We start from the raw sequence: 26,707 nt of genomic DNA, 5'->3' as shown, positions 1-26,707 counted from the left end.
TTCATCCCCTTGAAAAATTTGTCCCCGCATCATTCTGGTACTAAACACAAAGCCTTGACTCACCTCCATGGGGTAGATGATTGTCTGAGCTGTAGCCCCAGCCAGAGACCCAGCAATGAACCTCTCTTGCACGCGCAGCGTCTCCTGCTGGCCCCGGATCAGCCGCTTGATTTGAAATAAGAAACTACAGCCGCACGCATTCAAAAAGCCGCGCACTCGTGGCTGCTCTGTTCAATCTTCTCGTCTGACGCAACCGGAAACAGGAAGTTGCAGGAGATGAGAAGATTGAATAACTTGAGCAGCCGTGCGTGCGCGGCTCTTTCAAAGTGTGCGACTGGGCGAAAAAGAAAGCCGGCAAGCTGTACATCTAAGGTGAGGTGGAGGGAGGGAGATGGTGGAACGTTACGATCGGGCGGGTGGGGGCTGCTGGACCGCGCGATCCTTCATTGCCTCACTGCGGAGACGAGTCCATTCACCGCTCCACAGGGCGGTGAATGGCCTTATCCCCGCCCCGCAGTGACCACTATTTTTTTCTTTCCCCGTTTCAGCGGGTTAACCGCAGCTACTCGCGGCTAGCTGAGGGTAACAATCACCGTGTCATTCTCTAATGTAGATATAATGCAAAGTCATTAGTTGAGCCTTCACATATCAGGGAGTGGTTATTGGCCTATTTTGGGGATTTAGGCGGCAATCACTTCAGATCGCTGGATGATGGAAATTATACAGAAGGGGTACAAACTTGTGCTCTTTCATCCCATCCTGGACCTTTTTATTGACTCCTCAGTGGGGAAGCCAGAAAAAAATAGCTATAGCTACATCTGGAACCCATAGAGCATGTTCCAGAGGAAGACTCGGGTTACGGCATATACTCAATTTATTTCCCTGTGCCCAAGAGAGACTCCGGAGGCTGATTTTAAACCACATGGCAGTTGATGCAGCCCTCATGATACCATCTTTCCGAATGGAGACAGTAAATTCGGTGATTGCATCAGTGGCGCCAGGGGATTTTCTTGCCTCCCTGGATTTGACGGAGGCCTATCTGCACATTCCCATTTTTCCAGAGCACAGGAAGTATTTGTGGTTCCATGTATTGGAGCAACACTTCCAGTTCGCAGCTTTACCCTTCAGGCTGGCCTCGACACCGCAGACCTTCACCAAGGTGGTGGTTGCAGCTTACTTACGCAGGAAGGGCATACAAGTCCATCCATACTGGGATAATTGGCTAATCTGAGTCCACCCAGGATCTGAGGTCAGACTAGTGGTTTATCAAGTGATCCAAGTGCTGCAGAAGATCAGCTGGGTGGTCAGCGTCCGGAAGAGCCACCTAGTACTGACTCAGAGCCTGGACTACCTGGGATGAGGGAATACAATGTGTTCTTTCTGGAAGCCCGCAAAGAAAAACTGCTCCATCAGATACGGGAGTCTTGGAGCGAGCTGGTTTTCGATGGCCTTACAAGTTTTGAGATCCATGGTTGCAACCATGGATTTAGTCCTCTGGGCAAGGGCACACTTGCATCTGCTCCAGGAGGCGCTCTTTTCCCGATGGTGCCCACAGAGGGATGCACTGAACCTACAGCTTCCTTGGATGGCGAAAGCTCATTGCAATCTGGTCTGATGGTTAAATCTGTACTCTCTTAAAAGAGAGATTCCTCTCCGCATCTTGTCTTGTTAAGTCTAATGACAAACACCAGCCTTTACATTTGGGGGGTGGGGCACATCGCAAGGGACACTGGTCCTCTTCCCAGAGGAAGTGGTCAATCTACCACTTGGAACTTCAGGCCTTCCACATGGTGCTTCTGGAGTTTGGGAGCACCTTACAGAACAAAGCAGTTTGAGTTTCTCGGACAAAGCAACGGCAGTGGCCTTTTTCAGTTGCCAAGGGGCACCCAGAGTGCTTGGAAGCCCAAGCTTGGAAGCCCAAATCCTGTTTCCCAGTAGAGAGAAATTAGCACAAAAAAATTGCTATGGCATGCAAATTTAATGTGTTCCAGCATTTTTTAGATTCTTCTTGTGCAGCGTGCTTGCTTACCAGCATGGTCACATCTGAACAGCAGGTGCCTCCTGGGCCCTAGTGTAAGCTTCACGGTTTAGGTATAGCCAAACTATTTGTGATTATGGTACAAAAATTTAAACAATAAAGAATGGAAGCAATCCGAATAATTGGACATCTGGATAATTGGAGTTCGGATAATCGGTGTTCTATTGTATTTTTTTCCTACCTTTGTTGTCTTTCTTCTGCTTTTCCCTGTCGTTTTCCTACCTCTCTTCAGGGCTCCTGTCCTTTTTACTTTTCTTCTTTCTCTGTGTCCAGCATTCATCTTTTCTGTGTGTCCCTATCTACCTTGTCCAGCATCTCCCCTATGTGTTCCTATCCCTTTTCTTGTGTCCAGTATTGCCCCTCTGTGACTATGTCCCTATGTTCCCTCTAGGGCCAGCAGCTCTTCTGTGTCACTGACCTTCTTCATGTCCAGCTTCTCTCTCCTTTTCCTCCTGCACTCCCCATCCCATCTGAAGTCTAGCATCTTTCTCTCCCTCCCTCTGTTGGTTCCAGCATTAATTCCACTCTCTACCCTAGTCCTGTCTCTGTCTTTTCTCTGCCCTCCCCCCTCCCACAGGTCCAACATCTGACCTCTCTCTCCTTTCCTGCACCCCCCCCCCCAACTTCTGCCCTGGCTCCTTGAATGTCTAATACTAGCCTTTTATACAATACCATTTGGTTCCCTCTCTCCCTTGGTCCAGTCTCTATCTTTTCATTGCCCCCTCCCCAAGTCCAGCATCTGACCCATCACTCCTCCTCTGAGCCCCTCACTCCCTTGCCAGTTCATCAAATTTCTTCTCTGAGCCTGGATCCAACATCTCTCCCTTCCTGCTCTCTCCCCCCCCCCCCCATTGCAGACAAGCTTTAGTGCCCTCTTCCCAACTTCTGCCCTGGCCCCTTGAATGTCTAACATTTGCTGAGGTGCAGCCCTCCAGCTTCCTCTCCTTGTACCGGGTCCAGCATTGCTGCAGTTCCACCCCCGGGATCCTCCACACTATGCAGCTGTTCATGGGAAAGAGAGTGCTGATAGTTGCTTCTCTCTTGCGAGCAATCTTTTCTCCTCCAAACCCACCTCTCTGCAGCTTCCTGTGGGTGGGTGTGGCAGAGAAAAGACTCCGCTGGCCAGAAAGAGGCAGCTATTTATTTTTTTTAAATTATTTATAACCCGCCTATCCACAAATCTAGGCAAGGAACAGAATAACATACAAAATATGCTAAAAACAAACACAAAACAGCATGTTGTACAAAATATAAAACAAAAGAATTTAAACATTCTTAGAGCTAGAACCAAAAAAACCCTTTTCTAAAATGCAAAAGCATAGTAGTTTGGCGCAGAGATAAAGGAAGGGCATTCCAAAGCATTGGGCCCTGGACTGAAAGTATTGACTTGCGATTGCTCAAAAGTTGCACCACCGCTAATGACTGAACTTCCCAAAAAAATTTGTCAGAGGACCGTAACTCACGTGAAGGACGATACCACTGTAACAAAGAGCGAACACTCAATGGACAGTTAAACTGAAGCACTTTGAAGATCAAGCGAAGAATTTTAAACTCAACCCGCATGTCGATTGGTAACAATGAAGCTCATGAAGTATTGGTGTGATATGATCATATTTGGAGGCTCTCTCTTTGCTGCGACCCACTACGCAATGTGGAGGATCTTTGGGGGAGAGGGGAGCTGCAGTGACGTTGACCTGGGCATGAGGAGAGGGAGCTGGAGCACTCCTCCAGTGGTCCACATGGTCCAGACGGTGGACCGCAGTCCAACATTTGAGCAGCCTTGCCATAGGGTGCAGTACATAGGATGGAGACGGAAGCAAAGGATGAACAGAAACAAATGAGCTGTTCAAATCAAGGTGCACGCTCTTTTGCTGCTAGTTGGAGAGGCATTCTAAAACCTATCCAAAAAATTATTCACCAGCTGCCATAGGGCGTAGAAAACTGGTTGTGACAGTTTTCTCTTTAAGCTAAAAATATTTATCTGAATTTCATCTATTATTCTGCTGAACATTTACTAACTGGCACACCCAAGGTGGCACAGTGGCACACCTTAACTAGTTAATGATGAAATGATAGCTAGCTGTCAGACTGCACAAAACCATGTTTTTACTACTGAACCAGAACATACACAGATAAGGCTAGATTCAGGGTACTGGTCTTTGACCTAAGGGCCGCCGCGGGAGCGGACTGCTGGGCCCGACGGACCACTGTTGACCCAGCAGCGGCAATTCTTATGTTCTTATGTACATATATAAAAATTCTTTACGCAAGGAGATATGCATTACCAGTTCTTTACATTCTGTTCTTTTGCCAGTTGGTTTACAAAACACTTTTCATGCAACTCTTGAAGCTATACCTGGGTATCATTAAGAAAGGTATCGCGACCAGGACGAAGGAAGTCATCCTGCCACTGTATCGTGCATTGGTGCGCCCGCACCTGGAGTACTGTGTCCAGTACTGGTCGCCGTACCTCAAGAAGGACATGGCGGTACTTGAGAGAGCCCAGAGAAGAGCAACTAAGCTAATAAAGGGTATGGGGGACCTCTCATACACTGACAGACTGAAAAAGCTGGGGCTTTTCTCGCTGGAAAAGCGACGACTCAGAGGAGACATGATAGAAACCTTCAAGATCATGAAGGGCATAGAAAAAGTGGACAGGGACAGATTTTTCAAATTATGGGGAACCACAAGTACAAGGGGGCACTCGTAGAAATTGAGAGGGGAAAGGTTTAGAACAAACGCCAGGAAGTTCTTTTTCACCCAGAGGGTGGTGGATACATGGAACGCGCTACCGAAGGATGTGATAAGCAGAAGCACGCCACAGGGCTTCAAAGAAGGTCTGGACAGGTACCTGGAGGACAAAGGGATTGAGGGGTACAGATAAGAGTAGAGGTAAGGTTATAGGGATAGGATTAGAGGTAAATTGTAAAATTAGACAGAGACCACTGTTCAGGCAGTGGGCCTGATGGGCCGCCGCGAGAGCGGACCGCTGGGCGAGATGGACCTCTGGTCTGACTCAGCGAAGGCAACTTCTTATGTTCTAAAAATTTGTCTTGCAAAGTCAGAGATCTTAGTGTTAAACCCAGAGAGACTTATACGGAAAACATGTTGCATAAACTTTTTAAATAAAGCTGGGACTGACAAATGTACAACTTTAGACTGAACATTTCAAGATGTAGACAAAAGTTATCCAATTTTAAGAAGGGGTATTCCAAACAGAGCAAGGATAAAAGATAAGTGGAGAGTGTTAATATTCAATGCTATTTGGTTAACTTTATCTGTTTAAGTAGGATTGCATGAATATCTGTCCTAACTTAAATGGATATCATCAGTTTATATTTAGTATTGCATATTCAGTGATCTTACTTAGATAGTGAAACAGAAAATCTACTTAGTAATCTGGATAATATATACAGGTATGTTTAAGCAGGGACCACTTGCTCAGTATTGTCTTTACAATATATACCACATAAGGGATGATAAATCTCTGTCATTTTCACAAGTAATACAGTTATAACCCCCCCCCCCACACCCACCTTGGGAGCATGTGAGGTGATTGGAGGGGGAATTAGTATTAAAAAAATCCCTGACACTTAACAACTGTAAGCAATGAAAACATGGGTTTTTAAAAATGAGGTGGTGGGGGGAGGGGGAGGGAGATCTGTAATGTCCTAAGCATTCTGTTCACTCACCACCACCCACATTCGGGGTTTCTAGTAGCTCCCTAGCAACTTAGCACAAAAGCACTGAACACACAGTAGAGTTAAGGTGCACATTTTACTGATGAATACATTAAGAATATATATTCCCAGGGATTTTTTTTTTTTAGATCAAAATTGTTTATTGAGTTTCAAAAAATATGAGAACAGGAAGTAACAGTTGTATGATACATAAACACTGTGTACTGGCTAAATACATACTAACAAGATATATACATGGGTATATTCAATTTACAAAGCAAAGAATGTAGGGTAATAAAGCAGGAAAATAAGGAAAACACGTGACACAAGTATTGGGCTAGCTAATGGTCACAGTAACTTAACAGTGGAGCTCATATGAGCACATGTTTAGAAAGGCTATTATTTCTTTCAGCTATCACTTTTTCATATTTTCTGGTTAAACACACATTATTCCACCAAGCATGGTATTCAGCATTAGACAGATCCTTCCAATTATAAAGAACATTTTGGATAGCTAGTGACATTAAAATATTAAAAAGCTCAGTCTTATTGATATCCAATGCAGATTGGAGACCCTGTGACATAAAAATTATCATGGTGAAGGTTAGGGTATCTGTAAGGCCAAGAATGGAACACACATACCTTATTCACAGTAAGATGGATACAAGCAAAGAGTAGATGTCTGAAAGTACCAGGTTCTTGTTTACAGGACCAACAGTGAGGGGAGATTGATGGGTCAATCTTATGAGAAAGTATGGGGATCCAGGTAGCTCTGTGCAACAAGAAATATATTGATTGCAAAAGTGAAGCTGATTTTATGGATTTGAAGAATTGGAGCCATACATTGAACCAGTCAATAGCATCTGATGGTAAATTCAATTCTTGGAAACATTTGCAGACGGGGATCGTGAGAGGAGCCTCCGCTGCGTCTTTGAACTTAAAAATACAATCCAAAAAGACATTAAGGGAGCAGGGAGCACAAAGAACTTTAGAAAAGATGTTCCTAAGCAATTTATTTATAAAAAAACATTACCTGAAAACATCACCTTCTGGTGCGCGAGTGTTCTTACAGGGAAACAGAATCCTAAGCGCACATGCACACTGTTGCCTGCTGGGGCCCTACAGCTCACGGAAAACGGGAGCACGCAGGTAAGAGTGCGCATGCGCGGCTTAGGGTTTTATTATATTAGATAGTAAGGGAGATATATATGGCATCAGAGCAGGCAGAGTGTTAATATAATTCATACAGAAAGCAAAGGAATAAAATTCATAAAAAGTCATCATTAAATTGGGAAACCAAAAGAACACGAGGTGAACTTCACAGACAGTGACATTAGAATTGTAATATCGGAGGTAAAGGAGATGACAAGCAATTAGACAAATCTGAGGGAAATTCAAATAATTAGTAATACTAGCAAGTGAATATACAGTATATCAAAATGAACACACTATAATATAAGGTAATAGTGAAACACAAGGGAAACAAAAAAAAAAAAAAAGGAAAGGCAATAAACGAGCATACCATAAGGAACTGGTCAGCTGCAATCCTAGGGCTCCACGGACATAAAGAATCAAAACAGAAAGTCGGTGCAGACAACACTGAAGCAAAATTCAACCAATGCCCAGGACCCATAGAGAGACACTGGAGGAGAAAAGAAAACTATATAGAGCATGAAAAAGGAAGGAACAAACAGAAGAGGAAAAAAGACAATTGCAAGCGAAATGCGCCAGCACGAACAGCAAAGGGAGAAAACAAGCAAACATATTAGAAAGCAAATATTCAATTCATAACCAACTCATGAGGAAGAAGAATGTCCGAAGAACATGCCACATGAAATACACTACAATGCATAACAAAAAAGAAGAACCGCAAGGGTAGAGAGCTAGCACAGGCAAAACCGCAGGGAAAAACCCAGTGAAACTCAGAGGCTAAACATGAAACAACGAAGAGAGGAAGAAAGTAGGCACTGATCACGAAAAAGGGGGAAAACAAACGACAAAGGGAAGGAAACAGCAGGAAACATGGTACGACAACAACATAATCTGCCGCAAAGAACAGGAGACATAGCAACACATTCGCCATGAGGGACACAGAGGCATGGAAAAGAAAAAAAGAAATGTGCACAGGGAGAGGATGGGGAGTACACAGAGAGAGACGCCATAGATATCCAAGAAGAAGAGAAATAAGCAATAGAAGGTTTAACAATTCATTTGTTAAGATCGATCAAGTAAAATAAAAATAAAATATCTCGTATCAGGAGAAAATCACTTGAAAGAAAATGGAGTCATTTTGAGCGCGGGAAGGAGCCAGAGAGCAAGGAGAAGAAGAAGGCAATTTAAAATGGTGGCAAAAACACAAGAATTGAGCATGAGTAATCAGAAACTGTAAAATGCTGTAAAACCAAGCAAGAGAACAAGAGTTCTGCAATTGTAAAAGTGAACATAGATATCCCGATGAGGGGAAAAGTAAAAAAACCAGTGAAGAAAGTTGAATTCTGAACTGTAGCTGAGTCAATCATTAATACCGGACAAGCACCAGTGAACGAGGGCAAAACAGTCAGGTTCCCATCCCTTGGGACTAAATTTGATCCAGATGCACCTGGAGTAAATCAGGTGAATCAAAGACTTTGGTAGCATTATTGATGGTAACGATCATTCTTGCTGGGTATTGCAAACCATATCGGGCATTCATTGACTTCAGTCTGGGTCTCATAGCCAGGAAGGACTTTCTTTTTCTAGCAGTAGTTTGGGCAAAATCAGGAACAATAAAGATCTTTCTTCCATTGATGATCAATCCGGTGTGTGTTCTATCAGTAGTGAGTATACGAAGAGCTTGCTGAAAGCGGAAGAATCTAACCACTATCGGGCGTGGGGAAGATTGATTTTAAGTCATTCTGGAGGGAACTCTGTGAGAGTGTTCAATATCAATGACAGTTTCAGGCTCTAACTGTAATACATTAGGTAACCATTTCTGTAGAAAAACTCATGTCAGAACCTTCAATTCCCTCTTTTAATCCAATAATTCTCAAATTATTTCTACAACTTCTGTTAGCCAGGTCTTGTTCCAGCTTTTTGAAGCGTTTGTCAATAAGGCTCTGAGATTGTGCTGATTCCAGTGCAGCAGTGTCTGTAAGTGCTTCAAGCTTTTCAATGCGAAGCTGAAAGTTGGATAGTGAAGTATTATTCTCAGCAAGATAATCCTTTAATTCTCTTGTAGTTTCAAAATGTTTAGTTGTCAGATCCCTGAGGGCACGGAGTTCATCCAAAACAATATCACTTGCAGTAGTGGCTTTCTTTTCAGGTGAAAGTTTTTCAGGAGTTGGTGGATCTGGTTTGGTTCTTTTCACACCAGCAGATGAGCTAGTAGCCACATCCATTTTAGATGGTTTTGATGCTGACATTTTCCTTTATCTGAATTTCAGAAAAAAAAAAAGCTTTTAGATAGATAGGTTTAGTCCGGCTTTGAAAAATAGTGAAGTATAGGAGGAGAACAGAGTTCAGGCTTCCATCTTGTCTAGAGCTTGGACACGCCCCCGAGTTTTTCATTGATTTCAATTGTTCTGCTTTAGTTTCTGACACCAGTTCTTTATGTTCTTTAAGCTCAGTTGCAATCAGTATTGGTATCAGGTAGTGGAACTTTGGAAGGGGACGTCGGTTCTGACTTGTTCCGCTTACTGACCTTTTTATCAGCCATTTCCAGTAATATTTCTTAGCGATCTTCAAGCGGGAAGTTATGTAGAAGCCTCACACGATACTTGAATGTATTTAATTCCGATTTTGTATGAGTAGTTTATCGATTTATGGTTTTGGGTGCAGGAGCTTTGATCTCACGCTGCCATGCTCAGTAGCGCCCCCCATTCATAGGGAATATTCTTGGAATAAGGCAATTTCAGTAATCTAATACCAGCAAAATATAGCAATAACATACTGTAAAAGTGATACAATTTTGCATCAGAAAACAATTCACTAATTGCTAGCCTTGAAGAATATGAGATTGAACTCTAGCCACTGATACTCAGCGGCACTTAATCAAGTAATGCCATTGAACATCACTGCTAACCAGCCATTTTGCTAACCTGCCATTCCCTAGTCATCTAGGTTAGGGGTGGTGCAGGGACGAAACTTGGACAAATCTGCAACTTGGTGGCAAAATTCGGTCTGCTAACCAGATTAAGTATATGAATAAAGTTAGGACAGCAAAACAGCTGTCCCAACTTACTTGCTGAGTTAACCAGGCACTGGTTTGAATATTGGCTGGTGCCCAGTTAATTGTATTCTGTATTCACTGACTGTTCAGTGTCTTCTTCACCATTTGTATTCTGAAATTCGCTGGTTATCCAGCCCCCTTCACTTTTTCTTTTTTTTTTTTTTTATTTAATTCTTTATTTTCATTTTATAGTATTGACATAATATTAGTCAAAACAAAGAAAATAATACAACTCCAGTTGAAACTTTAAAATGAGACCATAATCAATAGAGAAAATATACATTAGAAATACAAAAACAAAGCAAAAGTTTTCCTTTCTCATACGGCAAAAACATTAGACCCAAATATAAATTTTTACTGGTTTGTATCATTAGACCTCAATTAAGGGGGGAGAAAGCTTTACAATGGCTGAAATCTTTATCAAATAATACAAAGAAAATAAAAGATGGTAGCAAGGAAGAACAAAAACCTTGTACTTGAGCTAGGTTGAGACTGAAATTCTCTCAAGAATTTTAAATTTGCTCTTTAGCAGAAATAAATTTTGTCAACTGCTGAGGTTCAAAGAAAATAAATCTATTCCCTTGATAGGTCATTACACATTTAAGAGGGGGCGATCTGCGGCAAGGGGCTCACTGCTTCAGCGCCGGAGGAGAGGAGAAGGGCAGGCGAGGTGAGGAGAAGGGCAGGCGAGGAGCAGAGAGCGAAACTTTTCAGCGGGCCAGCGCGAGGGGAAGCCGACAAACCAGCAGAGAGCCAGGGGCAGGCGAGAGGTAGCTCCGCCCACCCCCACCGCATCAGCGGCTTCAGCCCAGACTCCCCCTTAAGAGGGGGCGATCTGCGGCAAGGGGCTCACTGCTTCAGCGTCGGAGGAGAGGAGAAGGGCAGCCGAGGTGAGGAGAAGGGCAGGCGAGGAGCAGAGAGCGAAACTTTTCAGCGGGCCAGCGCGAGGGGAAAGCCGACAAACCAGCAGAGAGCCAGGGGCAGGCGAGAGGTAGCTCCGCCCACCCCCACCGCGTCAGCGGCTTCAGCCCAGACTCCCCCTTAAGAGGGGGCGATCTGCGGCAAGGGGCTCACTGCTTCAGCGTCGGAGGAAAGGAGAAGGGCAGCCGAGGTGAGGAGAAGGGCAGGCGAGGAGCAGAGAGCGAAACTTTTCAGCGGGCCAGCGCGAGGGGAAAGCCGACAAACCAGCAGAGAGCCAGGGGCAGGCGAGAGGTAGCTCCGCCCACCCCCACCGCGTCAGCGGCTTCAGCCCAGACTCCCCCTTAAGAGGGGGCGATCTGCGGCAAGGGGCTCACTGCTTCAGCGTCGGAGGAAAGGAGAAGGGCAGCCGAGGTGAGGAGAAGGGCAGGCGAGGAGCAGAGAGCGAAACTTTTCAGCGGGCCAGCGCGAGGGGAAAGCCGACAAACCAGCAGAGAGCCAGGGGCAGGCGAGAGGTAGCTCCGCCCACCCCCACCGCGTCAGCGGCTTCAGCCCAGACTCCCCCTTAAGAGGGGGTGAGCCAACGGCGCGCGGCCATTCAGCGCGCGGCAAAGGCGAGCGGCAAAGGCGCTCGCCTTAGCGAGAGCGCCTTTGCGAAGGAGCCTTAAGAAAGAGCCCAGGCAGCCCAGCAGCGATATCTAATAATTATACCACAGGTACTTCCCCTCTTCTCACTTCTCGTTTCTCTTTCTACTCTTTCAGCTAGCTGCGCGCCGGGCACAATCCTTTCACACCGTGGGACATAGGAAAGAGAAAGAAGCAATGGAGGATGTGGGAACCCAGCTGAGCTACCCAGTATACTGCATCGGGTGCCATATGTATGACTACCTCCCCTCCGGGTGGCAGGCATACATATGCAGTCGATGCCAGGAACTGGATAGCCTGAAACAGGAGGTCGGGAGACTGCAGGTTAGAGTCCAGGAGCTGGAGGGACTCTGCACCATGGAGGAGCAATGCTGGGAAACTGAAGACACCACCAGAGAGAGCCACATCGCGGAACAAGTTAGGGAACTCGAGAAGTTCATTGAGGAGGCCTGCAGGATGGTGGAGGCACGAGAACACCAACACACCAGGAGAGAACCGACAGTTGGACGACAGGAACCATCAGACACCATGGGAATAGGACCTTGCGGAGGACCTAGGCAGACAGAGGAGGAGGAGACCCATCAGAGCCAGGAGAATGGACTAGCGGACTGCGCAGATGACACAGACCTGAGACCAGGGGCGGAGACACAGCTGAACCCAGAGGACGGACAAATGGACTGCACATATGACACAGATCTGAGACCAGAGAGAAAGTTGAAGAAGGGGAGATCAGCTATCGTGGTTGGAGACTCAATCCTGAGAGGAGTAGACAGTCACATAGCCGGAGGGAGAGAGGACCGACTGGTAACATGTCTCCCGGGGGCAAGAACAAAGGACATCATCAACAATATCGAGAGGATCCTGGAGGGAGCCGAGACGGAGGACACAGCAGTAGTGATCCACATCGGAACCAACGACATCAGCAGGAGAAGCTTCAACAGGACTACACTAACTGACCAGTTCAGGATCCTGGGGAGGACGCTGAGACTAAGGGCAAGGAGGATAGCCTTCTCAGAGATCCTGCCAGTGCCGAGAGCGGACACAAGGAGACAGAGCGAACTACAAGCAATTAACGCTTGGCTGAGGAGATGGTGCGATGAGGAGGGTTTCCACTTTGTTAGGAACTGGACTACTTTCTTGGGGAAGAACAAGCTCTACAGAAGAGATGGACTGCACCTTAGCACAGCTGGGACGAGGATGCTGGCACGCAACGTCCAGAACGTCATAGACTTGGCTTTAAACTGAAGAGAAGGGGAAAGCCGATAGTCGATCTGACTTCGACACATCGGACATCAGTACCTGACAAGGATACTGACCTGGGACATTGTAAAGGAAGACTTGGGACTGAGTGTGTATGTTTTGAAAAAGGACCTAAGGACGCATTGCAGGGACCGAGGGCACAAATGGAACTCGTAAGCGGCACCAACACAGAACAACAGGAGACAGAGGGGCAAAGACTTTGTGAAATAGAGCCCAGAACTGAGTGGGAATTACGAGAACAAGAGGTGCAGGGGATACAGGCTGAGGACGTCACAGACACACAGCAGCAGGAGGAGGATGAAGCTCGGGGGCTGGCAAACCATGAGGAGGACTGCAGGAGTACCAAAACACGAGGAAAACATAAAGAGAGGGCAAAAAACTGGGTCTTAAACTGCCTGTACACAAATGCTAGGAGCCTGAGGGCCAAAATGGGAGAACTAGAAATCACTGCCAGCAAAAAGGACCTAGACATAATTGGAGTCACAGAAACGTGGTGGACTGAGGAAAATCAATGGGATGTGGCCATACCAGGGTACAAACTATACAGGAGAGACAGGGCACATAAAAAGGGTGGAGGAATAGCGCTGTACATAAAAGACTCCATACCCTCAACCAGGATGGAAACAACAGTACGGGCGGATGGCTTGGAATCACTATGGGTTAAGCTACAGGGAGGAACTGGGGCAGACATTAAATTGGGTCTGTACTACCGCCCACCTGGACAACCTGAAGAAATCGACCAGGACCTGGAGGCAGAACTAAGGCAGGTATGCAGAAGCGGAAATGTGGTGGTGATGGGGGACTTCAACTATCCTGGGATAGACTGGAGTATTGGGCACTCAAACTGCGCAAGAGAGACCGATTTCCTAGAGGTCACGAGGGACTGTTTCATGGAGCAACTGGTCACGGAACCAACACGGGGTGACGCCACTCTTGACCTAATCTTCAACGGACTAGGGGGGCCAGCAAAGGAGGTGACAGTATTAGCCCCGCTAGGTAACAGTGATCACAACACGATCCAGTGCAGGCTAGAAATTGGATCATCAAAGGGGAAAAGAACCACAACGACGGCACTCAACTTCAAAAAAGGAAATTATGATGCCATGAGGGAAATGGTGGGAAAGAAACTCAAAGGCAACATAGGGAAGATGGAATCCGTAGAAAAAGCCTGGACCTTACTCAAGGGAACTGTGCACGAAGCGCAAAACCTGTGCATCCCCAAGTTCAGGAAAGGATGCAAAAAAAATAGAACAAAAAACCCAGTGTGGATAACAAATGCAGTGAAGAAGGCGATAAGCGACAAGAAAGCATCGTTCAGAAAATGGAAAAAAGACCAAACAGAGGAGAACCAAAAAGTGCACAAAGAACACCAGAAGGAGTGTCACCGAGTGGTTAGAAAAGCAAAAAGAGAATACGAAGAGAGACTGGCAGAGGAAGCAACAAACTTCAAGTCGTTATTCAGATACGTCAAGGGGAAGCAACCGGCAAGAGAAGAAGTGGGACCATTGGATGATGGAGATAGAAAGGGAGTAGTAAAAGAAGAGAAAGAGATAGCTGAAAGGTTAATTGATTAAGCCAATATTCAGCACTAACTGGTCATCGGCTAGTGCATAAAGATAAGACAGCTATTTATGTGGTCTTTGCCTGGTTAGCAAGGAATATTGGGTCCTAAGCTTGGCCCACCCTGAAAATACTTCCGAGATAACTGCAGATGTCCTTCGTGTCCAGACCAGTCCAGACCATTGGGTTATGTCTGTCTACCGGCAGATGGATACAGAGAATTAAAGTAGTTCTTTATGAATCGCCCCTTAAAGGCATCGTGCAGTCTTGGAATGTTCAGTATATTCTCTGAGGACAAATGGGCATTAATGTCACCCATATGTGACATACATGAATGATGTCACATGTGGGTCACATCATCCAAGGAGATTGGAGCAAACAATGCCACGTGTACTATCACTAAATCTTTGAGGCAGGACCCTAAGTGCACATGTGAAGATGCCTTCCTACCTGCTGCTAACACACATGTTAAACTAATAATAATAATAACTTTATTTTTCTATACCGCCATAGTCAGTCGACTTCTAGGCGGTTCACATCGAAAGAAGGCTGGACATTCAGCGAATTACAAATGCATGAGGGGAATGTTACAGAAGAAAAGGGTACAGTGTCAGCATCTATGAGACAAACATGGTTTTTTCTTTTGCATAGAGCTTTTTGGACCCCTGTTCGCTTACAAAAATTAGATAGCTCTAGGTCTAATAGATGTTGGCACTCTCATCTTGAGGCTGGGACATTAGATCATCTATTATTCTATTGCCCATTCATATCATTATTCTGGAATTCAATTTGGCCTCAAATAAATAGGATAATGGAAAATCCAGTAGCCTTGACTTATGATACTATCTTATTCGGCACAGCAATGAGAGCAAAGAGTCAAATTTCTTCAAACAATAACAGACTTTTATTTATATTGACTGGGGTAGCAGTACAACAAATTACATATAACTGGAAAAATTATGATAGGTTAAACTATAACTTTTGGTGGAATTCCGTATGCCATATACTGTATATAAAATGGAGTGTGCATTAGCAACACAGAGAGGTTAATTTGGCAAGTTTCAGAAGATATGGGGACCATTAGCAGATTTCTGTAATGAATGAAATCATTTTCCCACTCTTATTAAGAAGGGAGGGGGGTGAGTTTCATTTTATTTAATTTATTTCATAAAATATGTCAGTATTTTATTATAATTGTTATGTGTATTGGGAGGGGAGGGAAAAGAGGGGTTTAAATTTTAACAACAATTATTATACATATTAGGTAATTCAGATATTTTAGGTATTATTGTTTATAAATACAGAATAATATATTGTATTTACAGTGATACATGAAAGGAATTCAAGTGTATGTTTTATGAGATCTTTTTAAATTTCTATGTTACACTTGTTGATATATGAAAATGAATAAAAAATTTAAAATATGAAGAAAAGGGTTGTAGGGGAGGGAAATGTAAGAGGGGTTGAAAGGGGGAGGGAAAGTGAGAGGGATAGGAATTGTCTGAATATTGCTTCGGGTTTGTAGGGGGGAAAAAACGTAGTGAGCCGCGGATTGGTCTGTTTAGGTGATGAATTTGTAAAACAGAGTGGTTTTGATAGATTTTCGGAATGCGTTGTAGGTCTGTCTGGTTTTATCGGTTGTAGGTTATGCGTTGTAGGTCTGTCTGGTTTTGTCGGTTAGCTTGGAACATGAAGGTTCTGTCAAGGTAGGATTTGTATTTGCAGCCAGTAATTTTAGGATAGGCAAAGATGTTTTTGCTTCTGGTTGTTCGTGTGGGGTTGTGTAGAACAAAGTGTGTTTGCAGGTAGGAAGGTGCTAGGCCCCAGATTTACTTGAAGCCGATGCATGCAAATTTGAACTGTATTCGCTCTTCCATTGGCCTACAAATTACTGCAGTGGTAGAAAGTGTGGACTGAAGGAAAAAAATACACAAAACCACATTAATCTGCAGTGATTTACTGCATAATGTTATGTTTACACTTATTAATGTATTATTTTTTTATATGTGGGAGCAGAAAGCAGATCAAGGAGTTTCCAGCGCAATAGGTGTGTCATTCTGGACAAGGGGGTTATCTCTCCATGGCCACAAGCCATATGCAGAAGGAATCCACTCCGGATTTTTTTGTAACCCTCCTACTTCACCGGGAGCTCTACTGCCACCTGCAGTGTTTCCCTTCTGCACGTGAACCGGAAGGAGTATTTCTGTTTTGCTTTCCCCTTTTTCTTATTTTATTCAATGTTTTCGGTTTTTATTCTGTGTTTTCAGTACTCAGAACTTATCACCTTTAATGTTGGCTCTGCCTGCAAAGAGAAGAAGCAAACTTGAATCAGCAGCTGACAAACTGATCCCTGGTGGTACCTGTTAGCCAGCCTGCACAAGTATTATGGAGCTCGGGATCGTCCCCGCTTACAGTCCCTCACCTACTGCTTAGCAAGGGTTGAGGGAAGGCTGTTAGGCATCTGTAGGAGGCTTGGAGGTATCTTGCAGGGTGCTGGTTGCATTTTTCACCTGTCCCCTTCTGTTAAAATGTCCGTCTGTCCACGGGATGGTCAGATGCCATGTCTGACTGGCAGCCCAAAGATCAGCATTGAAGAGGCATTTTCAATATGATGCAGTTATTCTTCTCCTTTCCAGCTACTGTAAAGAGCTGAGGCAAGCTACAGCACATTGCCAGCACAGGTTACAATGAATAAGGCTGTTACCCAATCTGTGAGATGAGGTGAATTGGGGGGGGATCTGAAATTCAGGTTTTTGAGGAGTTTCTGCATGTTCCCCCTGTGTTCCCCCTCCTGAAAAATTCTAAATTTGCCGCTTTTTTACTTTGGTTGGTCAGCTCATTTAGTGATTTTACACGTAAAAATTTTGACAGTGGCCATCTTGAATTTTTAGCTATCTTTATTTCAAAAATTTCCTGCACTTCCAAAACTTATTTTTTTTGCCTCAAAACTGGTTGGGATGGAATCTTTCGGCTCTTTTACCCCAGATTCATGCTAGCATTGCACAAATTCTGTGCCTCTGATTTAGTGCTGTGATGGTGGTAAATTGACTTTTAATGTTAAGTTAGGGATAACACTCCATACCTGGATTTGCTCTTCTACAGTGGTATTGGCAGTGCCATTCATCAGGAAGTGAGAGAAGGGAGTGTGAGGTATGTATAGGAACTGAGGGATGTAGTGGGATCAGGTGCAAGTCAAAGATGGAGGAGCTAAAATTTCATGCTCAGAAATGCAAGGTCATGCATTTGACTCACTGTGGCTTCTTTTCGGGTCCAAGTAGCAGGGCTCTCTTGTTTCAGGGATCAGGACCACAAACCTATGCTGGTGTCTCATCCGGACATTGTTAGATTTCTGAAGGGTGCTCTTCACATCATATGACCGTTCCCTTCATGGGACCTTAACGTGGTTCTGTGAGGTCTCACCAAAGCTCTGTTCGAGCCCCTGGATGAAGTGTCCCTCTTGGACTTGACATAAAGGTGGTTTTTCTGGTAGCTGTTACCTCAGCAAGACGAGTCTCGGAGCTCCAGGCTCTTTCTTATAGAGAGCCTTTCCTTAAAATCTCTGAGTCTGGAGCCTTCCTACACACTGTTCCTTCTTTTCTGCCAAAGGTGGTTTTGGCATTTCATGTTAATCAAGAAGTCTACTTATCTATATTCTAGTCCACAGGTTCTAAGAAACAGGATCGCATTTTGAAGAAGTTGGACATGAGAAGAGTGCTTCTTCTTTATCTGGAAGTCACCAATGAGTTTAGTCTTTATGACCATCTGTTTGTGCTGACTCATTCAACTAAGCAAGGTGCACCCAGTTCCAAGGCCACGATTTACAGATGAATCCATAAGGCCATTTCATCAGCTTACATTATCTGTGGGAAACAGTCCCGTGTTTCTGTTAAGTCACATTAGACCAGAAGTGTAGCTTTGTCATGGGTAGAGGCTAGGGCAGTCTCTCCAACGAAGATTTGTAGAGCTGCGACATGGTCCACTCTACATACATTTGAAAAGTTTTACAGGGTTGGACATTGCAGCAAGAGAGGACACACACGGGCCAGCACAGACAGCCCACCTTAGATTTCTATGACTGCTTTTGTACATCCCGCTTGTCCAGAATGACAAACCTATTGCACTGGAAAAAGAGATTATGTTCTTACGTTGATAATATCTTTTCCAATAGATAGGTCTCATTCTGTACCCAAGTATGTATCTTAGATGCCAGTCAACCCTTTGGCCCCTGAAGAATGATGTATAATATGTTTTTAGTGTCTATAGGTATACTACCTGAGCTCCTTTGATGCTTCTGTTGGCTGTTAGTTGTTCATTGATTGTTCATGTGTTCTTATGTTCGAACAGAACAGTTTATTGGTTTAGAAAGTTTCCCATTTTCCCTCGTCACATAACTTTGATGGAGCTCTTGCAGGCTTGGGTACTAACTGCAGGTGGCAGTTGAATTCCCTGTAAAGTATGAGGGTCAAAGAAAAAATATGGAGAGGATTTCTTCTGCATACGACTCGTGGCCATGGGGATATAACTCACTTATCCAGAATGACATACCTATCTACTAGAAAATATATTATCAAGGTAAGAACATAATCTCTTTATGGGACGCCTAAAGTTAGGCATCTAAAATGTGTATGCTAAGCATGAATTCTTTAACAGCTAGTTTAAGTCTACAGTTACACATGAGCACATAACACTATCTCTATGGCAGAAGTAAATGTGCTTCTCCGAGGACAGACAGGCATTATACTGTCTACATGAGGGTGACATCATCCACAGAACCAAGTACGAACATTGCCAAGTGCAGTGCCACATTAAAATTCTTACTGCATTGGTAAGACAGGTTAAAGTAGGAAAATCAAAAATAAACCACTATGCTAAAGGGTAGCACAACTTAGTACTTCAGGCCCAGAATCAGTTTAGCAGAAAAGAGCAGGTACATATTTGTGTTGGTGTATGTTATATTTATAAAATAGGATCACCGTGTGATCCTTTCTTGCCTAGGTTCCTTATTATAAAAGTTCCTCTGATGTTAGCAAAATTTTCCAAAGTTTCAACACTCATCTTCTGAAACCAATAAAGTCTATTTCTGCTTAGCTGTAGATCAGGATTTCTCAATTGTGGTCCTCAAGCATCATAAACCAACCATGCTTGTGTTCAGGGTAATAAAGTTGTACATATTAGCTTTGTTCTTAGACCATAAGTATGCAAATATATCTGATGAAGCAACGGTAGCCTATTGGTTAGAGCACAAGGCTTGACCTCCTTGTGAACTTGTCACTTACCCCTCCATTAACTCAAATACAAAATTAGATAGTGAGTCCTTCAGGGATAGGGGAAATATCTATTGTATCTAAATAATACTCACCTTGAGCTTCATTGAAAAAGGTATGAGCAAATCCCCAAAAATTAATAAGCAAATATTCATTATTGATCCTGTAAAATACAGGCCAGATGTATTGCTTTTAAAACAAAGAATGAAGTTTCTGGAATCCTGTGGATTACAGGACCAGAGGCAACATGGATTCACTAGAGGTAGGTCTTGTCAGACAAATCTGATCAATTTCTTTGACTGGGAGACCAGAGAATTGGATAGAGGGAGTGTGCTAGATGTGGTGTATTTAGATTTTAGCAAAGCCTTTAATAGAGTTCCACACAGATGTCTAAACTGAGTGCCCTCGGAATGGGCCCCAAAGTGACTGGCTGGGTCAGAAACTGGTGGAGTGGAAGACAGAGGATATTGGCCAATGGAGATTGCTCTGAGGAAAGGGATGTTACTAGTGGTGTGCCTCAAGTTTCTGTTCTTGGGCCTGTTCTTTTTAACATTTTATAAGCGATATTGCTTAAGGGCTGTCAGATAAGATTTGCCTCTTTGTGGATGATACCAAAATCTGCAATAGAGTAGACACCCCGGATGGTGTGAATAACATGAAGAAAGACCTAGCGAAGCTTGAAGAATGGTCTGAAACATGGCAGCTAAAACTTAATGCAAAGACATGCAAGGTCATGCATTTGGGCTGCAAAAACCCAAAGGAATGGTACAGTTTAGGGGGTGAAGAACTTATGTGCACGACAGAAGAGCGGGACTTGGGTGTGATTGTATGTGATGATCTTAAGGTGGCCAAACAGGTTGAAAAGGTGATGGTGAAAGCAAAAAGGATGCTAGTGTTTATAGGAAAAGGTATGGCCAGTAGGAAAAAGAAGGTATTGAAGCCCCTGTAAGACTCTGGCGAGACCTCATTTAGAATATTGTGTACAATTCTGGAAACTGCACCTTCAAAAAGATATAAAAAGTATGGAGAGGAAGGCTACTAAAATGGTGTCTGGTCTTCATCATAAGGTGTATGGGGACAGATTTAAAGATCTCAATATGTATACTTTGGAGGAAAGGTGAGATATGATAGTGACGTTTAAATACCTACGAGGTGTAAATGCGCATGAGTCAAGTCTTTCATTTGAAAGGAAGCTCTGGAATGAGAGGGCATGGGATGAAGTTAAGAGGTGATAGGCTCAGGAGTAATCTAAGAAAATACTTTTTTACAGAAAGGATAGTATATGCGTAGAACTAAACTAAACTAAACCTTAGGTTTATATACCGCATCATCTCCACAATCGTAGAGCTCGGCACGGTTTACAAGAGTTGAGAGAGAAAGGAAACTCCAAAGAGGTTAAAGGGAATAGTGAGAGGGATATTTGGGGGGCTTAGAAGGCCAAAGAAGGGGTAAGTGTTACATTTTTGAGAAAAGCCAGGTTTTCAGATGTTTGCGGAATAGTTGGAGGGAGCTCAGGATCCGGAGGGGGGAGGTAAGGTTGTTCCAGAGCTCAGTGAATCTGAAGGGGAGGGAGGTCCCTAGTTTTCCTGCACGGGAAATGCCTTTTAATGAAGGAAAGGATAATTTAAGTTTGTGAGTGGGTCTGGTGGTATTAAGATTTAAGGAGTTCCAGGAGAGTGGGATGAAGGGAGGGAGGATGCCGTGAAGGATTTTGAAAGCTAGACAGGTGCATTTAAAATGGACCTTGGCAATAATCGGGAGCCAGTGAAGCTTGGACAGGAGCGGTGATACATGGTCGAATTTACTTTTTGCGAAGATGAGCTTGGCCGCGGCATTCTGGATCCGCTGGAGTCTACGAAGGTTTTTCTTGGTAAGGCTTAGATAGATTGAGTTGCAGTAGTCCAGTCTGGACAGGATGATGGATTGGACGAGAACGGTAAAGTGATTTTGATGGAAGTAGGATCTTACTTTCCTCAGCATGTGAAGGCTGAAAAAGCATTTTTTTGCCAAGTAATTGAGGTGATCGTTGAAGGACAAAGTGGAGTCGATGATGATGCCCAGAACACTGCTTGAGGACTCCAGCTGCAGAGTGGAGCCAGATGAAAGGAGGATGGAGGTGGGAAGTTGGTCTAGTTTAGGGCCGAGCCAGAGTAGTTTAGCTTTGGACTCGTTCAGTTTCATTTTGACAGTATGGGCCCAGGACTGGAGGTTCGATATACAGGAGGATATGTTCTCCGAGAGGTTGGTAAGGCTAGGGTCGGTCTCGAGGAGGACTAGGATGTCGTCAGCATAAGTGTAAATTGTTTCTAGGGGGGATAGATGGAGGAGTTTAAGGGAGGACATATAGATGTTAAACAGAATAGGAGAAAGAGGAGAGCCTTGTGGGACTCCACACGTTGGGTGCCAGGGGGGAGATGAGGTGCCATTCATGTTGACGGTGTAAGAGCGAGAACGTAAGAATTTTGAGAACCAATCTAAGACTGTGGAGTTGATGCCTATCTCGGAGAGTTGGTAGACTAGGATGTCATGGTTAACAACGTCAAAAGCAGCGGAAAGGTCGAATTGAAGGAGGACGGCAAACTTATTTCGAGAGTGGAGTAGTTGGACCTTTGAGATTAAGGAGGTCAGTAATGATTCAGTGCTGAAATTGGGACGAAATCCATATTGGTAAGGTAGGAGGATAGAGAATCTCTCTAAATATGATGCGAGTTGGGTGGCTGTGATGGACTCGAGCAACTTGGTTAATAGAGGGATATTTGCTATTGGGCGATAGCTGGATGGAGTGGAGGGGTCTAGGTCAGATTTTTTCAGTAGAGGGGACCAGGCAATATGGCCCATTTCTGGGGAGAAAAGGCCCGAGAGTAAGGCGGAATTGATGAGGTCGGTAATAGAAGAGATGGCCTGCACGGGAATTTCCTCATATAGGTAGGAGGTGAATGGGTCTAAGGAGCAGTTGCAGGATTTCAGTCTGAGGCAAAGTTTGAGGACCGTGGATTCGGATACGGGCTCAAAGGTGGACCAGGATCTGTCGACTGGGATGGGGTAGGAGGAAGTTAGGGTAGAATTGGAGTCGGTGGGCACCAAGGAGTTGTAGGAGGCTGTGGGTGGGAAGGAGGATCTCAAGGTGGTGATCTTATCGTTGAAGAATTTCGCCAGAACATCAACTGAGGGAGAGGAGGGTACCAGTCTCCCGGAAGAGGTGGTGGAGACAGAGACTGTGTCTGAATTCAAGAAAGTGTGGGATAGGCACGTGGGATCTCTTAGAGATAGGAAAAGATAATGGGCAGACTGAATGAGCCATTTGGCCTTTATCTGCCATCATGTTTCTAAGTTTTTTTGTTCAGAATAATGTCAGTTTCAGTTAGTGGCCCCCCCAATGTATGGTGGTAGGGGTTAGGCTGACAAATGCGAGTGTTTGTTTTATTTTCTTAGGGTAAAGAGATTAGTCTGAGATTCCTGTGTATAGTTTTAAAGTCCCTTTTCAGTTGTCTTTGTTAAAATTGGGTTTGTGTGCTTTTGGACTATCTTTCATGTTCTAACAAATTTATTTATTTTTTCTAGGGTGGAGCTTATTATTTCATGGAACATGTGTCTGCAGACCAAGCCAGCTGGTGCTACTGTTTTCAACAATTGTGCCGCCCAAACTGGCAGTTTTTGTTTGATGGGTGTGATCTGACCAGAGAGTTATGGAAGAATCTAGAAAAGGCCAAGTTCTCCAAAATGAACCTACGCTGCGTTGAAGCTCCATTAATGAAGCTCATAAGTTGCCATGTCATTGGATATGCCGTTAAATAACATATATAAGTAACCATATATGTCAAGTTCAATTTGCTGAAACCCAATCTGATATGTACACTTTACCTATAGGGGTGCCACAGGGCTCTGTATTAGCTCCACTACTTTTCAACATCTTCCTTGTCCCACTACTCACACTAGCAGTCTTTGGGATTCACCGCTTTTATCCATGCAGACTGTATCCAGCTTTTTCACCTACTAGACCATAAGAGCATTACAGAGATCCTAAACATTAATAATAATAACTTTATTTTGTATACCGCAGTACCACAAACAGTTCAGAGCGGTTTACAGTGTAAGAGACTGTACATTTACAGTGAAGATACAATGAGGACTGTACATATTCAGTAAAGGTGTTTATACAACGAAGAACAATGCAGATTTACCATGCAGGAGACTGTACATATACAGCAGAGATATTTATATAGTGGAAAAAAAGCAGTGTGAGAGACATTAACTAGTCCTTGCAGAAAATCACATCTTGGCTTTAAGAAAATAAATTATCTTTAAATCCCTTAAAATCAAAGGCCTTTCTTCTCTTTACTACCTCAGAGACCCAAATACTTACTACTGCAGTTCTGCTGGAATCCACTCAAAATACTTGGTGTTACACTTGACAATAAACTTAATTTTCAAAAGCAGATCTCTTCAGTGGTACAATTCAGTTTGTCAAAACTTAGAATGATCCATTCCATAAAGCCTTTACTGAAACTCTCTGCCCTTAATATAGTAATAAATTATTTAGTAATATCCCAATTAGACTACTATAATACACTCTACTATGGCCTGACAAAAAAGATATACACCACCTTCATCTCATCCAAAACACTTCTATCAAAATTATCACTGGAGCACGTAAGTATGATCATGTAATGCCACTATTGAAAATCAGCTCATTGGCTCCCTAGATCTCATCATGCCACATATAAAATCATTCTCTCAGTTTTCAAGATTAGACAATCACACGCTCCCTCCTATTTAAATTGCTTCTTCTTTATACCTCCCATTGTGCTCTTCGTTCCTCACAACAGGCAAATTGCATATGATATTACACATCACTCCATTTTCTCTGTTGCCACACCAACTCTCTACATCTGTGCCTAGAAATATCCTTGCACAAATTCAAAACTGAGCTAAAACCCTTCTTATTTATAGATGTTTTTTAAATTAAATCTTCTTCCACTCCATTTTGGGACCTTGGGCAATCTGTGCGGATAATCCCCAATTCCCTTTTCTCATTCCCCCCCTTTCCTATTGATTATTATATGTCCTTATTTAACCTATCTTCAACCCTCTGAAACTGAATCCTGAAAAAACTAAATTTTTCTTCACAAATTCCTCAGCCTTGAACGAAAACAGCATCACTATTAGGGGCAAATCCTTGGCATTACAGTCAACCTTTAAGATCCTGGGAGTGATGCCAGTTCAGAAGCTTATCATGAAAACCCAAGTAGATGCTGTCATACGAAATTCTTTGCCACACTCTGGAGACTGTAATCTATATGCTTTTATTCTGATATCCTCCCCTTCCAGAGCCTTTCTCAATCACTGATCCTTAGCTTCCTAGATTCCTGTAACATTCCCTCAGAAGCATTGTAACATTCCTAGATTCCTCTCATGCCCTCAGAATGTAACAGATTTCAAATGATTCAACACTCAGCTGTATGTCTCATCTTTGAACTGGAAAAAAATCAGACCTCGTTACGCCCTATTATAAACAGCTTCACTGGCTCCCAAACGAGCCCCTCCCCCCCCCCCCCCACACACACTGCTTCATGTACAAAGCCCTCCATAGCCTTTTACCAAACTGCATGATGGAAGTGTTTGAACTTGCTACTCCCACCCGCTCTTTGCGCAACAACTCTGTCTTTTACTGTCGCTCCCTACAAGGAAAATTGCAAATATCAAATGTGACAAAACTGTTATCTTTTCAGGCAGCCCAATAAAGCCAGGAGATGCTTCCCTTTATACTGTCCTCCTCTTCGTATGTGCACTTCAGACATAACTTGAAAACCCATTTGTACAATAAGTTTTGATGGAGCATTGATCTATTTACCTGTATATTCCACCTACTCTGTTCAGCCTTTAGATCACTGTACTTACGGTATACTATGTGCTGGTTATGTTCAGCCTTTAGATAACTCTGTTAACCACATCAAACTACCAGGTGTATAGCGGTATATAAATAAAATTTTATGTTATGTTATTTCATTTTCGCTACCATTTATCTTTATTGTAAACCGCTTTGGCGTTATGACAAAGCGGTATGCATTACTGAACAGACAGAGGCCAATATTCAGAAAGGCTGTAGAGTTATCTGAAGCAGAAAATTTATCACTGAATATGTTCTGTTAAATTTATTCAGGTAAGCATATCTGGATAGTTTTAGGGCAGCTGCCCACCACAATCAGTTTAGCCAGAAATTATTGACTATCAATCAGTTCTATCCAGCTAAAATGTAACTGTGTCCCTGGACTGCCTATAATTCTACCTCTGTTTGTCCAGGTACATTTTCTCTGAATAACATAATTTAATCACTGAGTGGCAGTTCAAACCAAAAAATTTGTCTTGGTAACTCAAAAATATGCAGACAAATCTTATGACTATTGACCTTGTAGCAATTCTTTATCCTCCTGCTTTACAAACCTTATTTTTAAACATGTTAATGTATTTTCTTTATTTGATATAACCATATTATCTTACCTGGTGAAATGTGGAAAGATTATTATTGTGTCAAAAAGTAAACAGCAGCAAAAACTCTGTCTAGATAGGGGCCATTTTTGAGCTGACTCCCGAACACCTAAAATTGTCAACTTAAATTGAACTCGTAATCTTAGGCTCATTTTCAGCCATACAAAGATGCCGCTGAAAATAAACCTGAATATATATAGATAAATTCTTCCCCTCCAACTGCCTCTGGGCTACTCAATCAGTAAGAGAAATGTTCTCATGTGGGATCTAGTTACCCAATTCCGTATTGAGGCAGCTAGATCCAGTGAGTTAAGAGTATGACACCTAATTTGTAAACTACCGTATTTTTTGCTCTATAAGACACGCCTGACCATAAGACGCACCCACCTGTAGAGGAGGAAAACCCAAGAAAAAAACTTCTGAACCAAATGGTGTGCCCTGTATCCTGTCCCCCCTGTGATGGCAGCCATTCAGGGAATGGTGCGGGACCAGGCAGGACTGTGAAAAGCTCGTTCCTGCCTTTTTAGCTGCTCTAAGTCTGCCACAACAGATGGAGGCAACCATCCAGTGAGGGAGGGGTAGGAGCTTTCAGCACTGGACCGACAGATTTTAAAAACGGTACCGGGGGAATATTCACTCCATAAGAAGC

At 43.5% G+C, this 26,707-nt stretch overlaps 1 protein-coding gene across 1 annotated transcript in view; it reads left to right on the top strand.

The window, feature by feature from the left end:
* The window catches only part of METTL7A (methyltransferase like 7A), a 33,327-nt gene extending 7,749 nt beyond the window's left edge, over nt 1–25,578 (top strand). The window contains exon 2 of the mRNA XM_033939540.1: nt 23,134–25,578. Coding sequence (XP_033795431.1) covers nt 23,134–23,367 — 234 coding nt within the window. The 3' untranslated portion in view covers nt 23,368–25,578. The remainder of the gene's footprint in view (nt 1–23,133) is intronic.
* Nucleotides 25,579–26,707: the final 1,129 nt, after the last annotated feature.

Source organism: Geotrypetes seraphini, chromosome 3 (assembly GCF_902459505.1).
Source record: "Geotrypetes seraphini chromosome 3, aGeoSer1.1, whole genome shotgun sequence".
Taxonomy (NCBI): Eukaryota; Metazoa; Chordata; class Amphibia; order Gymnophiona; family Dermophiidae; genus Geotrypetes; species Geotrypetes seraphini.
Note: the sequence above shows the minus strand (reverse complement) of the source record. Positions and strands in the feature narration are given on the sequence as shown.